Source organism: Acanthaster planci, unplaced genomic scaffold (genome assembly GCF_054643075.1).
Source record: "Acanthaster planci isolate LZ-2023a unplaced genomic scaffold, COTS_SCS Contig3, whole genome shotgun sequence".
Lineage (NCBI taxonomy): Eukaryota > Metazoa > Echinodermata > Asteroidea > Valvatida > Acanthasteridae > Acanthaster > Acanthaster planci.
Genome location: NW_028257627.1, coordinates 149,751 through 165,907, shown reverse-complemented (window position 1 = coordinate 165,907; position 16,157 = coordinate 149,751). Strand labels below are relative to the sequence as shown.

The 16,157-nt window shown below is 43.4% G+C and overlaps 2 protein-coding genes across 4 annotated transcripts in view; one reads left to right on the top strand and one right to left on the bottom strand.

The window, feature by feature from the left end:
• The first annotated feature begins 280 nt into the window (after positions 1-280).
• On the top strand, positions 281-12,563 carry LOC110981074 (uncharacterized). 3 transcript variants are annotated; one of them, XM_022238297.2, is made up of 13 exons: positions 281-467; positions 1,509-1,630; positions 2,110-2,248; positions 3,293-3,463; positions 3,649-3,786; positions 4,816-4,887; positions 5,514-5,631; positions 6,689-6,968; positions 7,771-7,873; positions 8,600-8,916; positions 9,373-9,615; positions 10,224-10,367; positions 10,797-12,563. In XM_022238297.2, exons 1-13 carry the CDS (start codon positions 287-289, stop codon positions 11,928-11,930), a joined length of 3,162 nt encoding a protein of 1,053 aa, XP_022093989.2. In that variant the 5' UTR covers positions 281-286; the 3' UTR covers positions 11,931-12,563. The 3 variants fall into 3 exon arrangements, with proteins under 3 accessions (XP_022093989.2, XP_086987729.1, XP_086987728.1); XM_087131603.1 differs by lacking the exon at positions 281-467 and adding an exon at positions 528-608; XM_087131602.1 differs by lacking the exon at positions 281-467 and adding an exon at positions 615-708.
• LOC110981073 (pre-mRNA-splicing factor SYF1-like) overlaps positions 12,560-16,157 on the bottom strand; it is an 18,897-nt gene continuing 15,299 nt past the window's right edge. Inside the window, exons 19-23 of the mRNA XM_022238296.2 lie at positions 15,407-15,523; positions 14,902-14,956; positions 14,619-14,739; positions 13,962-14,071; positions 12,560-13,264 (exon numbers count right to left, since the gene is read on the bottom strand). Of these exons, the coding sequence (XP_022093988.1) occupies positions 13,203-13,264; positions 13,962-14,071; positions 14,619-14,739; positions 14,902-14,956; positions 15,407-15,523 (465 nt within the window). The 3' untranslated portion in view covers positions 12,560-13,202. The remainder of the gene's footprint in view (positions 13,265-13,961; positions 14,072-14,618; positions 14,740-14,901; positions 14,957-15,406; positions 15,524-16,157) is intronic.

Genomic DNA, 16,157 nt, shown 5'->3' with positions numbered 1-16,157 from the left:
ATTGCAAATTTAGTTTAAGGGGTGTTGGAAAGATTCACAGAAACAGAATAATTTTGATCAGTAAAATTACATTCCATATATGTAAAAAATCTAAGCCTACAGACTTAAACCTGTGTAAAGAAAATTAAAACAATTCAAAATATGATTACTTTAAAAAAAAATTATGTTTATATTTAAGATTTGTTCCTTCACATTAAATGTTATATCCTGATCCAAAATAAATACAAAATAAATATTCATTACTCTGAATATTCAGTAATTCGTCTAAATTAAGGAGAAGACAAAAATGGCGACGCTGGTTGAGTTCTTTTGTTCGTCCGAAGATGCCGAAGAAAATGAGGAATTTCTCCTTTCAAGGCAAAGAGATTCCACAAAAAAATCAGCCCATGGATCAACTGTGGGCCGTGGAAGAAAGCCAACGAAAGTTCGGGGTGGTAGAACCAACCGAATCGGAAGAGAAGTTCGTGGTATGTTGGTAATGGACCTTATTTAGTTGTGATTCGTAGCACAATTCTCCATACCTTACTCAGCGCATAGTGTATAAAACTTTTGGCCTACGGGAGGCAAGCTGTGTTCGTTTTTAAGGACAGGACGTTTATAGTTTTAGAGTGAGATTTCTTTGAACTCTTACATTTTCCGTTGACGTTGATGTAGACTGTACTTTTGTACATGTACATCATACGTGTACACAGGTTTACACACCCAGGGGTAATTCTGATTCATACATGTAGTTCCATCATTCTGATCAAAATAGCACAGGCATGACTGGAATGTAATGTCTGCATTAGGGTTAGGCTAGGCTTAGGCTAATAGTAATAGGCTAATGCTCGTATTTTGGGAACTTGGAAAAACCGATCAGGCCTACCTTCATTAAGGCTTAAGCTATTTTTACAGGGCTTAGGGCCTATTTATCCATTTATACAGGTAGGTCCTCTTGCACATGAATTGTAAATCAGCAGGCTTTAACTTGTTACGCTCCAACTAGAGCATCAGTCCCATTTCACCGTCCCAGTACTAGAGTGCTGTAGTTGGGCCAGCCCAACTACAGCATAAGCCTACTCTCAGAACTGTGGGGTCTGTCGTCCGCCCCGCTCACACGAACGTTCTTGGGAGCGGGGTGGATGTCGGACCCCACACATTCATGGGAGCGGGTGGACATCGCACCTCACAGTTCTGGGGGTAAACGGTCCAGTGTGCAACTGTGCATGTGCCAAACTCGTATTGTTTACAATGCCATGTCATAGCTGAAGTGCCATATATTAGATGAATTGTGTCAAGTGTGAGATGCATAAACTTGGATGAGGTTGAGAAATTTTCTATAGAAATTGGTCAACAATAGTTCAGCCAGCCCAACTGCTGCACTGCAGTTGGGACTGTCTATCCCTGGGAGAGATGCTATAGTTAGGGCGTAACAAACTCATTAAGTAACATTTCCTGAAGCATTCTAAACCGCATCCCAATCTTGTTTCAAAAGTATCTGTACTTAGTAACTTATTCTGTGCTATCAGCCAGGAATGCCCGTAGTATTGAAACGGCAACTTTGTCAGAAAGTGCTGATCAACATAGTGAAGAATCCACGGCAAGCAAAGACAAGCAACTCAAGGATACCTGCACATCATCAAAATTGAAGGTGATCATTGAAAATTACTTCAACACTAATGTAACATCATGTTTTTAAGCAAAGACTGTTGAAAATGTGTAACTTGTGATCTCTCTTCATAAATAGGTCTGAAATCCTCATGCAGATCTGTTATATCGGCCAATCAAAGACAATCCATTTAGTTAAAGGCACGAAAGTGTCTAAAACAATTTGAGTATTCTTTACAATTTTCTCGGTGTTTTTATTTACTCAGCACAAGAATATACAGGGACAGCCTTGGGCTGAAAGAAGCTGTACCTTAACATCTTTGCACACCCATTTGCGTGTACATTGTGCATATTTTGCAAAGGTATAGACTGCCTACATTATCATAGAGGTTTGGTGTGCCATAGAACAGAATGCCTATGTACACGTACATTGGATTAGTAATAGACCGCATGCACGAGGTTCGCTGACGTGAGGGAATTTGATCTGCAGCAGTACTCTTTGCTCTCATATTCCCCAAAAAGGTTTCACAAATGCGACGCAGCTGCCGGACCAAAACACCCTCCAAGTACTTCGTCCCCGAGGTTCAGGACACCCGACAGAAACGTCTGGGTACAGCACGCCGTGCTGCAAGGAAACCGGGACAACCTGATGTCAACCAAGGTAACAAGGCCGCGCATGCTTTAAATTGAGCTCAAAAGATGCGGAGGGGGCAATTGTCTGGGCTCCAACGGGACATTTTTCTAGAAGGGAAAATGACAGAGCTGTTGAATATGTTAAGAGAGAGAAGGCCTAGACATTATCAGGCATTTAAAAGCACTGGGCCACACCTCTCTTTGTATATGTACATGCAGATAAAAACCGTAGTTTATTTAATTATATTTATTTATCTGATCGTCCAACAGCACATTTTGCACCAATTACTGCATGATAATGAGTGACAAAGACAATGAAGAAACGTTTAGTTTTAGAGGTTGGGACTGAAAACTCAATCCACAGACGAGGAAAGAAACACTACGCCAACCTGACTATCCATTCCTGGTATTTTTAAAAACTTGTCAGTGGAGTTTTTTACTTCAGAAGAAAGCAATAGCTGCATAGCTGCCAGCTTCTGGATATACAACCAAATGCCACAAAAAGTGATTCGCCAAAATCATTTGAACAATATTTTTGTGATAGTTATTACCGCGTTCTCATATTTTTCAACACTCCAGGGTGCACCCATGGAGTAATATTTGATGGTATAACAGGCTGTACACTATGGCTAAGTTGATGTTCAGCACATGATCCGTTTCCATAGACCTCTTAGACTTTGTACATGTATGTGTGTACAAACAAACAGAAGATGAGTAATGTTTAGACGTCAGCCAGAGATTAGTCTAGGTACACTTGATGGTTGAACTTGTCAGCTGTGCCGGTGTGTACAGATAGCCAGACAGTTTTCACTTAGTCTCTGGCCTGATGTGGTTAAACAGAATACACCTGGCATGTATGAACCGTACAATATTTAATTCTACCCTTTCAAGTATATTATCTCCCCTCAGCGCTTGAGATTTGAGTTGTGGTTTGTGACAACTTGTGAGAGATCCAAGGTCTTGGCTCTACTTGGCTGAGAGTCAGCTAGCGGCTGACCAGGTTTGAATTGGACTGCTTTCCTCTTTCATCAGAATGCTATTTTTTGCTGTGTTCATTTCTCTCTTTTTGAAGACGGAACCCCATTCTGTTGTGATAAGTGTGGTTCCAATTATATTGTCAAGCCTGGCCGATGTCTGACCAGCAAGGGACATGCAGCTGCTCCTAAGAGGAAGAGGGTGTTTGGGATTCGTTACAAGACTGACCCTGAGACCAAGAAGCGACTGACTCTCTGTAATGCTTGTGGTGGGTACTGAGCCTCCCTCCTCCTTCATATAACTTCCCACATGAAGTATCCGTCTTCCACCCTCCCTTTAAAAACAAGCTGAGAGAGTCAAATCTTGCAGGAAAAATTCCTCATTAATTGCATGTCATAATGTTTGGGACCAAATTTCAGTTTTCTGAAGGCCTTTTCCTCTCAATTTATTTAGGAATCCGTTTTGACAGACAAGAAAAGAACCAGGATCGATACAAAGTGCCTAAGGCCACTGACCAAGACAAGCTGAAGTACCTAGAGGAAGCCAAACGATTTGCCTCTTCACTCGTCGAAGGCCTGAAAGACCCAGACGGTAAGTGGAATTTTGCTGAGCCATTCATGAAATGTGAACCTGATCGGGTGGACATGACACAAGGTTTGCTTGTGAAATGAATGCTCACACACACATGTTCACCAATCCAAAACTGTATGCACATTCATTGCTATTAAAAGTTAACAGTGTGAATGGGAATAGGAAATTTGGTGAAAAGAATTCCTGTTTGCATTCACATTTCACAAGGCTTGAAAATGTTTTTTCACTTGTGCGAAAAAGCATGATAACGTCTTTCCACTTGTGTGTCAGGTGTGCAAATCTTTTCCCATTGTTGAAATTGAAAATTAATTCCTTTGGAAGAGAAAAAAGTGAAGAGAATTTCCCATTCCCAGGCTAACTTTCAATGCCAAGGTACTGCACTTAGCTGTCATTATGTATGTATTTAACAGTCAACTATTTGCATTGCTTGCGTCACTTTGCCAATCTGTAGAATTCTAAGGGGGGGGGGTAAATTTACTGTATGTGCTCCCTCCTAACCTGCTAGAAATGAAATATTATGATCCTGTGTAGCAGTCTTCCTCATTTAGAGCAAACCAGAAATCAATCATTTTGCACTTACTGCGGTATTTAGAAATCTCCACATTGGCACTAAAAATACAAAGCCATTGTAACACCGCTTAGATCTAAACCAGTAGGTATTTTAATATGAACGACAAGGTACCACTTCCAGCAAGAGACCTTTCAGGCTACCATTGTCAGTCTGATTACATGACCAAGGGAATAGAGGGTCTGTGAACAGTCATCTTGTTGCTCATGTGATTCGTGACATAGGTCCAATAGCTCCAATATCCGCACACCGAGGAATGGTCACTGCATTCAGTGTGTTACACCTACTTGAGGACCGGGTCAGTCAAAATGAATGGATGTCAAATAGGCAGCACGTGTAGCTATGTGATTTCAGAACGCTATGGAGGCGGTGGCTATCCTCTCACTGCAGTACCGGGTCACATTGCCAGCTTAACCCTGAAGTTGTCTCTGACTTTGAACGTACTTCCATTGTTCCCGCAGCTGACAGACTGGCTTGTCTGCACATCTCCTCCAAGCCGTGTGGCTGTATGCAGAGATACATCATTGCCGAAGGTACGTGCTTCCTATCAGCTATGACAAGAACTGGAGTGGGAGGCATACATATGACCTACCTTCACATTGCTTTCCCCTGTCCCCTCCTGGTTTACATGTGACCCTGTTTTTATTTCTTGAAGCCACAAACAGTCCTGGACAGCCCTCATGTCCTCTTCAGTTCATACTTGAACCTTTTGGAAGACCTCACAACTGTCAAATGTGGACATTGAGTCATCAGAAATGCTTTCTTGTCCTCTTATTCAATATCCGCATTTTGTGCGTGTACAACGTACATACACGTACGTGTATGTACGCACTGGGTTGTTAGAGTTGTGAATTGTTAAAGATTGATTGATTACTTGTTTTTCTATTAATGACCCGTTCATTACATACATACAAAGTGTCTTTTAGTCGGTTCATCAAACTGTCAGCACGTACAATTAATTCTCCCTGAACTTTTAAAACAACTGACACCCAGTTTCTGTTGGCATCTTCACATAGCTAACTGCATATTTCAGCTTGATCTATTTAAAACGTATTTTCTTCTGCAGGTCAAGAATTCAAAGCAATTGCTTTGGCATCATACTGACTTGTATTGAATTTGTTGTTACTATTTTTATGGACTGGCTTTCCTTTCCATCCAGGCAACATGGAGAAGTCCAGAGACCGTGCCAGCATACTTCTCAAGATGATCAAAGATGCCAAGAAACTCAAGGAGAAGAAGTCCTACAGCATTGAAGAGCTGATCAACAAGGGGAAAAAGTCAGTTGACCATCTCAGAGATTTGTTTGTTGGCTTAGGACTGCTGGCATAAAAAATACAATTGGGGAGGAATCCTTTATAGAAGGCTAACTGATATTTGTTACCCTCTTGGGGTGAGTTTGGGTTTGTTAACTACGAAAAGCTTTTTGGAAAAGCTAATTTTTCTGCCTGAGTACATCTCATACTGAACATGGTAGTCATACATAAAACCCAAATCTTTCTGAGGAAACCCAAATTGTGAATGGAGGTACGCTTGAGGTACCCTTACTTCGTTACATCCTGGCATCTTGGGCGAGATTCTGTAATAGCAGCTGTACACAATGCTAGATCATCAAAAGTCTGATTGCCAGCTTTTGCAGAACCGTGAGCTGTTTGCCTTTGCTCTCTTGAGTGGGGCAGGGGGATGCCACTATCTTCCAAGATGTCAGCTGTCCCAGACCAATTTTTTTTTCAAATTTAGGAGGCACACAAAAGATGCTCGTTAGGAATTCATCCTTGACGTTTCAATTCAATCTTGATGGGCCCAAAGCGGGACCAATAGAGGGCGCAATTTTCCAAGCAATGAAGGCTCCTTTGATGGGAACTGCACTTGGCTGGTTCACAAATGACTATGAAATGCATGCATTGCGGTTGCATCATTGCCAACAAAATGAACACTGCCTACCAGCAAGGCTCTTTTCAACCGATGAGTGGGCGCTTTTGCTCAAGGTGGATACCAATTGTTTTGTAGTTCACACTCTAATGCATGTTGCTGCATTGACCTTTCTAGGAATAATAGATATGTGACAACAAATTCCATTTTTCTTCAAATTGGCGTTAAAATTACTGCAAGGCACCAGCAGAAAAACTCCAGCGTCATCAGGACAATTTTTTTAAAATGCATTGCAGTAGTAAAAAATATATGGGGGAGATTTAGCCTCCCCACCCTAGCTCTAATGGTTAAGGTAACGACTCAGCATGCTCGTTCCAGCTATTGGCTATGCACAATAATTATAACAATCCTTATCGCTATCGATGGGGACTGCCTCAAATGACCTGTTGCATTGCACTTGATCAGATTCCGCAAAGTGGGCTTGGGTAATGGCCAGAAGCGCTCCAAAGAGTTTGAGGAGTTTGTGCTGACCAACCGTCAGTACCTGCGCAACCAGCTCAAGTTTTGTGAGCGAGCATGCCAGCGCATCCTGAGCTACTCCAACAACTTCCTGCACAAGAAGCTAAAGACGGAGCCTGAACGGCGGGAGAGGATTGAACGAACCAAGGGCAAGATGGCCCTGGGCCTGCTCAAGGATATCACTGAGCTATCCGACATCAAATGCTGTGAGGCTGAGTGCTCATTGGTGAGGTCCTGCTCCTACTTTTTTATTGTTTTTTTAATGTGTTTTTTGGGTCCAAAATGTTGAGAGCTCATAAGATTTTTGTAATGGCTACATGAAGGATATGTCATCCAGCAGTTGTCTGATTTTTAAATTCACGATAAAGTGTTGTCGTTGAGTCCATCACAAGTCTTTTCATATAAAGCCAGTCACAATGCCAGTCACCGGCCCAGTCGTAAGTAGCGGATGACATAGGAATGCTTTTCTCATGGTCCATTTGAGGAGCTTGTGACTTGACTTAAAACTGAAAGACTTGTGATAGACATAGGGACCTGTGACCAATACATTTCAAATACTGCCTCAGATCATGTTGGAACAATACATGCACATGTAAGTTTTTCTGGTTCTCCTAACATTTTGGGCAAGTGCATCAGACCCATTGACATCTTTGCCTCTGGCACTTTAGGCTTTCAGGTATCACATAGTGGATTTACGTAACACTCTTGCCAAAAGCAGTCAGCACCTGCAGTGGCAATTTCACTGGGTCACCTACGGGTATGCTGGCACCTTCACTTTAATCTGAGCCTTCACCTGAGATTTCACTTTGGCAGTTGCCTGATCTGGCACTGGAGCCATACTTAAGGTACCACCTGCAGAGGTCCCTCTAATAGCTGTATGTGGGCCCTTGCATTGGCACCTTTGTTCACAGCAGAGCCCTCACTTGCCTGTTAGAACTGTTTGAAAGTAGCACTCAAGCATAACTCTTCATATCTAATAATTTGGGGGAGAAATCAAAGAAAGTGTGGTGGTGATATTTTATTCTTAGATGGCACAGAGCCATGCTGTACTACTCAAGACATGGCGGGAGAGAGCCAACTCGGGCCAGGCCGAGGCAAGGAAAGTCCTCGCTGAGATGCTGACCCCCTCAGGTGAGTAGCTGAGCTCTCAGCAAACATGCTTTGAGTAGGTCATGGTGAGAAACAGCTCGCTTAGCTAGCTCGATAGGTAATGGAGGAATTTCGGTTGAGACAGCACTGCGTATTTGGGTGAAGGGTTGTTCAACTTTATTAAGTATGATTGCAAGATCACTTGCGGTCTAAAACTCAGTGAGATGGGGATACGTGTACAACAAAATTGAAACAACAATATTGGTTGTCTGTGATATTGGGCCATATTGCGGTTTATTCTAATGTCACACTTCACCTGGATTAAACCTATATTTCTGCTTTCAGCACTTGGACTTGTTTAGGACTAAGGCTTTGTCAACATTTTAAGAGTTTGTAGATGTTTGGTTCAAAATGTTTAGTCTTTTACAGCTTGACCTGTTTATCAAACACAACCCTAGTTGAACAGTTATATCAGACTTGTATTTGTGGTTGAGTCTATCACAAGCCATCGGCTTACAAGTCTAGTCACACACTGTTCAAATGAACTGCAATAAAACCATTCTTTTGTTGTTGTTCACCCTGATTCTAGTGAGTGGTCTTATGAAATAACTTGCTATGGACTAGACAGTGACTCTGAGATTACTAATACATTGTGGCTGTGTTTGACCACCTTTCAGGTTGTAGTATAGCAAAATCTGTCATCAAAAACCATACCTACTAAATCTAAGATGTTAACAATGGCCTCGTGGATTCTTTCCCCTCGGGCAGGTAAGGTCTCCAACTGCGCCAATTTCATCACGCTGGTGACCGGCTGCAGCCTGAGTACCATCCAGAGCGTGGCCACCCAGATGCGTGAGACGGGCGGGGACCGGGAGCCACCGGCCCACGGCCTCAAGAGGTACTGGAAGAACCACCCTCGGCGCCAGCGCAGCCTGAGTGAGCTGGAGCAAGACGTGCTGGGGACCAGGGAGAGCCAGCCAGTGGCCCAGAAGGCCAGCACGGACAGGACCACCAGCACTGAGGGGGGAGGGGGCGGAGATAACAATAGTGCTGCTACTGACATTGAGACACCTGCACTGACAGCGGTAATGCCGAGTGAAGCACATCGTTCTCTGTCACATCAGGCTTTCACATGTCACAAAACTTACTTATTAGGCTCTTTATTGATGAATATGGGAATATCGCTGCCTTTTATAAAGCCTAACTTCCTGTATCCTCGCCCTATATTATTGCTGTGTTTTGTTGTCCTAGTTTGCAACTTTTATGAGCTGTTGTTTCTGTGTTTGCATTTGTTTTTGTTCTTCATTGTTGCTGTCTCAGACATTTGTGATAATGATATAATGGCATTGTGATCACTCATTTGTTGCTCAAAGTGTTGGATCTCATTCACTACATACAGGCATACAAAGGCACAGGTGGAGCCATGGCCCTACGCGTTCCTGTTTATTCCTGTATTCCAGTGAACTTGGATCCCTCCTTGGTTTCTCAGTTCACAGCTTGTACGTTCTCACAAGAAATGATACACTTGTTTTACACCACAGACACAGCTGCGTGAGCAGCAGAACCAGCTGAAGCGACTGCAGCAGCACCTGGATGAGCAGCAGCGTCGCATCAGCCAGCAGCAGTCGGTGATCGAGCAGCAACTGCAACAGCACAAGCTTGCCATGCAGCAGAAACGCCTGCAGCAGAAGCAGCGCCAACAGCAGCAGCAGCTTCAGCAAGAACAGCAACAGCAGCAGCTGTCAGAGACACAGCAGCAAGAGATAATACAGGCACAGCAGCAGGTTTGTAAAGCTAAGCGGGCCAACCTTTGGATTTATCCTGAGACTGCCCACCTCCAAATGCCCAATAGTCCCACACCTGCTTCACAACCCTCCTGGTATTCCATGCATGTTCAAGCACTGTCCAGTACTCACAGGTTGTGTTCCATTTGGGCAGGCGACCACTCTGTTGTGCTGTTTGTATGCACAAAAATTCAGGACCCTAGCTCAACTGGGATTGTTCAAAAGTTGCGTGGGTGTTTAATGCAACCATGGAGAACTCGTTTAATAATAGGACACATTGTCTGTTTGACTGTAGACAGATTTGTGTATATTTAACGTTACATGTAAACATTTTCAATTAGTCCATTCCTGGAAACATAATTTCATTGTTGATGTTAACATGCGGCATATGTTGACAAACTTAGAATCAAGGCCTGTTCAGTCTAGGTGAATGCAAAAGTGAAGTCAACTGCTTGTTACGAAACATTTGTAGCGAAATCTGCTTGTGATGAAATGGATTCAACTTTGACAAGCTCAAAGCGTGAATATTTGATCTGATATCGCAACTCCACACCAAGAAAGAAAGCAGTTTTAAGCGAGAAAGTACTACCAATTGCTACTGATTACAGGCTACGTCGGAGGAAGTTGGCAGCCAGTCCACAGCACGCCAGCAGGCGGAGACACAGCAGGCATCTACACAGCAGCAACAGCAGCAGGTAGCACAGCTAGTAGCACAGCAGCAACTCTTACTGCATCAGCTTGGAGCCCAACAGGTAACATCTCACTGGTGCACTAATCAAACATCTTGAAGTCCCATAGTTACACAAGTGTAGGGTTCCATGAGTTTTATACCGATTTACACATATGTCACAGTGTTATAAACGTGCAAATCAGAGAGGGCGAATACATAATTTTATATGCATCAAAGTCTTCCGACATTTCTGGCGGGGGGTATCAATACAGTGAATAAAATATCTTCTTTTCAGAACAGTGTCATTTTGGGGTTTCTTTGAGAGGTCATTTTTAAAAATCACCTGGCATATCACGTGCATTATTCGCACACTTGTGTGTGCGGCATTGGCTTGCTGCCAAATCATGTATGTGTAAATACCGGTAGGGCATCAGTAGTAGTCACATGTATCCAAGACACAAAAGACACTAGATACTGTACCACTGTGCATTTGGCTTTGATTCCACAATAGATTGCACAGCAGTTGGTAGCACAGCAGCAGCAAGTAGCATCCACAGGAACAGCAGTCACGGTGGCGCAGCCGTCTGTAGCCATGGAAGGTATGATGGACAGCCGGCTGCTGCAGCAGAACACACAGCAACTGCTGCAGGAAATCCAGAACCAAATCAATGTGCAGCAGAACAACATGCACCAGCTGCTGCTGGAGATGCAGAGTGAGATGACAGCACAGCAGCTGCAGCAGCTGGGGATTCCCAGCAGCAGTGGTGTCAGCAGCGGGACAACCGTTCAGACTGTCACAGCAGCAGCTGCAACAGCGTCGCAACCCCCACCCAGCTACAATGCTGCCGTGACCCTGCTGAACGCTCTGAACAGCGGACAGATGTTGAACAACAACTCAGTGCTGAACACATCAACCCAGCTGTTGCCCCAACAACAGCAGCAACAGCAATCGCAACAACAAGGTCCAGCAGCACGGCAGGGTGCAGTGCAGCCGGCCCAAGTCATCATCCAGGCCATTCCGGCCATACAACAGAACTTCCTCTTGGGCGGGACAGGACTGCATGGCCAACTCCTGAGTGCTGGAGACTCGCGCCAGGCCCCCCAGCAGCAGCAGCAAATCCTGGTCTCCCTCCCACCCAGCCTGACCACTGAGTGCATGACCAGCTCGGCCTTGACCGCCACTTCACTCAGTCAAGACTCTCTCAACCCGGAAATGGTGGAGATAGTGGAGCTGCAGCAGATCCCCCTGGGCTCTGGCGACCCAAGCCAATCCCAGGGCAACGGCATCCAGCAAGTCAACCTCCCCGGCGAGCTGGATGCAGCAGCGATAGCCCGGCTCAGCCGGGTACTGAACTCCCAGGAGATACGGCCAACGGTAGGATCCGCACTACATCAGCTCCATGGGAGGGCATCACGCACAGCCACTAGCTCTGCCTCTGATCTTGCTGCTCTAGCAAGAGACAGCACAGTTCAATCTGTCCTCCAAGGAGATTCAAATGATGGCCAGGCTTCATCCTCATCACTTGCCAATGAGGCCTCCCAGCTGAACATTGAGTCATTGCTTCCAGAGTTGCAGTTACAAGCACCAGTGGGGCAGGGTATGCCTGTATTCAGGCAAAACAATCCAAGCAAGTCAAAACACTAGAAATGCACTGTTCTTTTCTCATTGCAAAATCATTCAATCTTGTGCTTGCATTAAAAAGCCAAGCAAAGCATCTTGTGGTTTGAAGGCCAGCGAGCTTCTTTTAATTTTACCATTTTGGAAAATGCTCTCTCATACAATGTACCTTCCCAGCATGAGGGTTAAAAATCGCAAAGTGGTTCCAAAGGAACGGTAGAATTTAAGAATCGTTCATGTATATAGCCCACCCTGTAGAGTCCCAAAGTGTGACATCATTTTGTACGAGGAAGTGCACATGCACATTGTGCACGTAATGTATTCACTTCGGTGTTTAATACTTGACATACTGTAGATATCCCATAAAAGTACATAGAATGCACCATGAGGTTCTGTACAGTGACTGAGGATTCAGTAAAGTTTCCAGCAAAATGCCTGGGAAGTTGCAGTTGATAAATCAATACTAATTGGCTGTTACCCACAGAAAATAATGTGTAACTTGATTCGAGTGTAAGGCTTATAATGTGTTAATAGATACTGTCAAAAGCATCAGTATTCTGAGCTTTGTATTTAGACTGGAAATGTTTAGGTGGTAGTTATGCATGCACCATTTATATTGTCACAGAACTGCAATAAAGACTCGGAACATCAAACAATTTACACACGAACATTTAAAAAAACAAGTTTATTCAGCAACAACTCTTCCATTTCCAGCGATGTAGTTTATCCACAAATGTCACGTTCTGTGTGCTGACAAAAAAATGAATATGTCTCTTTACAGCATGCTAACGAGAGGCCCTTCATTCTCTTTAATACGAATTGTGGAACTTGAGACTACAATTTTTCCAAAGTATAAAGTTTCTCTTACACAGGACTGTATCATATTTTCAAAGCCCTAGTTTTGATCATTTACTCCAATAAGGAAATCTGTAAACTGGTGCATTCCCCCCCCATTAATTATGTTTACGTGATTTCTACAATTGAGACTATTTAAGACACTGGTTAAACTACAGATGTGAATTTGAGATGGCACAAAAATTGATGAAAAAAATTAAAATGCCAATTCCCTCCAAGCTCCCTCTCAAATCTTGAGCCATCCTCTATCCCCTTTTAGAGCCAAGAGGTGTCTGCTTTCAGAAAATGACACTCTTGTCCAAAATAATCCTTTTGTGTGCAAAATGTCCAGAAATGGCTTCTTAAATACAGTGATCTTTTAAACCCAAAGAGAATCTATTTAATGACGGTCATTATCTTAACGTACAAATTGACAAGGGTTGAAAGTGCTGTTTGGGTGATTCATCACTCCTTTTGTATGTTGCCAAAAACCTCGGTTGGGACTGCTTGAGTCTCCACTTGCACCTCTGCAATCATGGAAAAAATGAAAGAAAACAGTGTTACTAAAACTGGCTCATTGAATTCACTGTAATCCATTCACTAGACATTCATCTTTGCATCCAACATTTCCCTGTGATTGGCTGAGGTTTTGAACAAATACAGACCAAAAGCTGTAACAAGGCAACGGAACTGAAAAGAAAGACCAGTGAATTGAATCAGAGGCTAGTAGTCAACAGCTGGCTGACTGTGCCTGGTACCCACTGCCAAGAATATCTGTGCAAAGGTTACCGGCAAAAATCAACCTCTGGAACAAACATGACTGATGCTTGATGTCAAAAGGAAAACAAATTGGGAATTTTCCAGGGAGTGAAAAGGAAAAGAAATTGGGAATTTTCCAGGGAGTTTATTAAGTCACCAGCCATGTGTAAATCACTTGCTTGTCATGTTTGTTCAGTGACCAGAGGTTAATTTTGCCGGTAATCTTTGCACAGATATTCTTGGCAGTGGGCACCAGGCACAATCAACCAGCTGTTGACGACTAGCCTCTGATTCAACTTACTGGTCTTTTTTGTCACTTCCAATGCCTTGTCCAACCTTAAATAACAAACGTGCCTACTGAGGTCACCAACTAGCTACTTCATTCATTACCTCAAGCTGCATGACTTATTTCCAGTCATAGCCATGTAATTCAGACATAGCCGTAAGGTCTCCAGATAAACTCACCATCAACCTCCTCCCCGCTGTCTTCATCCTCATCATCGATGTTGATCTCCTCTGGGTTAGCCATCCTTGCTGCTTCAGCCAGCTCAGCATCACTAGCCTTGGCACTCCCACTGAAGGTATGATCAAAAATGAGGTATCCATTGAAGGAGGAGCAACCTTTGTGCAGATGATTCAGAGTGGCAGCTCAGTTTATCAGCTATATCGGTACGAAATCCCGGCAAAATTCTTGCAACTACAATAGCCATTTCTTTTAAAAGCTGGCAGCAATTAGCCAGCTGAGCCACACAATGGCCTTAACTATGCATGGAGTGTTTACATTGCTTTTGTTGAAGGCAAACTGAGATCAGGCCATTTTTGACACTCGACAATGTTATTAGCCAAAAAAAGGGAAATCCGTACTTCCAGAAACCTAGTTGGCCTGAAATTTCGCAACAACCTTGGAAGCAAATATGCCAGGAAACCATCATCGCGGTCGCCGTATTCTTCTAGAGGTCATAGGTCATGATACTTGACTCATGCTGAGCATGTACCCACTTTACAAAAGTGCATCAACAACCATGGCCTGTCACTGAGTAATCACCAGTCAGGGTTTTGTCCTCTCTTCGGAGTGAAACTTTTCAGAGGCGGCATTGTTGGGAAATGTTTGTAGTCACTCACCGCACAAACAGAATGTCCTTCTTGGTCTTGGGTTTGTCAGCTTCAGCTTCCGCAGCCATGGCCTGGGCTCTCTGCTCTAGCAGTTTCATGTCATCTAAGCCACCTGATCCTAGGTCAGACACTGGTAAACGAGGGAATACCAGTCAAGATTGTGTGCAGTCATATACATGTAGGGCTAAGGACATGGTTTAACATAAGAACTGAACTGCTTTACACACAGGCGTGTAAAACAGGACGCTGAAATTTACTCTTGCAGCAAAATATTGAATTTTGTTTCAAGTACCTGTTCCGGCAGGATTCTTAGATGCAGCTAACATCTGGGCAGACATGAAGTTGACCTGTTTGATGAAAACGAAGAGAAACATCACATGTCGACATGCATTTTTACTAAACTGCCGTGTGACCAATACAATGCATAAATATGGTGGCAAACATAAGGCAATGTCAAACCAAGCTCACCGTTACTGAACATGATGACATTGGCAACCACATAGGCCTACACATCAGGCGTGGCACATACATATTACATGGTTACACACTAATCAACAAGATGAACTGAATGGCTTGTAAGAAAGGCAATGTACTTCAACAAACAGCAAGGACCAATGCTTGGAGTTCAGGTGCGACTGCCCGACAACACACTGGACATGTACATGTAGTTAGACAAGTGTCATTTAGCATTTCAATATTACAGAAAAGCACCACATGACTCAAATCATCACTGGTTAACCGCCGGGTACTTCTGAACTTCTAGAGTAGCTGACATGCTCAGAATGTGGACTACATACCTGTGTATTGTATGTTGCCTGCACACTGCGTTTGATTCTTAGCATCTCTCGCACAGTGTCTTCATTCCCATGCTTGATCTCAAATTCTTTCCATGTCTGCCAGAAAGTAGCAGTGGTCTTGGAAAAGAGAAAAATAATCCCATGACATGAGTCTTGTGGACACAATGCACATGTGTAGCCATTGTCATGCACGAGGGTTTATCCACCACGAGCAGAGGGCAAGGGTTCCCCTCGTTTTCTCTGAATGATGCAATCTACATTCAGAATTCGCAACTTGGCATGAACAGAAAAAAAATACCCTTTTTAGCTTGTTATAGTTGAGTTCTAAAGACAAATGACACTGCGTTCGATTTGGATGCTTCCATATTTATTTGAACAGATACAATCAGAGAAAACATGTTTTCCTTAGGGGGGCTTACCAATAAGGCCTTACCGTTCTTCCCGAGGAAACGCCACTGGAGTCTGCGATCTTTTTTTTTTACAAAAGAGCACTTGACAACGACAACCGTACGCGGCAAGAACATGAGCACAGAGTGATTAAAAAATTTTTTTGGTTATAAGCTTTCTTGACGTTCTTTATATAGAAATAGGGTTTCAGTGTCCAAATCATGTGAACGTGACTGGCCATCCAGGACGCACCTTATATATGCATGCATTATGCATGTTTGTAAACTCATTAGCATGCAGGTGATCTACTGATGGGCTCAATAAGGGCACAATTTCGCGCCGTAGGTTTTGTGAAGTTATTTTA

Excerpts from the sequence above, each read along its gene's own strand:
- LOC110981074 (XM_022238297.2), top strand. The coding sequence starts at position 287 with ATGGCGACGCTGGTTGAGTTCTTTTGTTCGTCCGAAGATGCCGAAGAA. Across the intron at positions 9,616-10,223 it reads TAATACAGGCACAGCAGCAG|GCTACGTCGGAGGAAGTTGG; the intron begins GTTTGTAAAGCT and ends TACTGATTACAG. Across the intron at positions 10,368-10,796 it reads ATCAGCTTGGAGCCCAACAG|ATTGCACAGCAGTTGGTAGC; the intron begins GTAACATCTCAC and ends ATTCCACAATAG.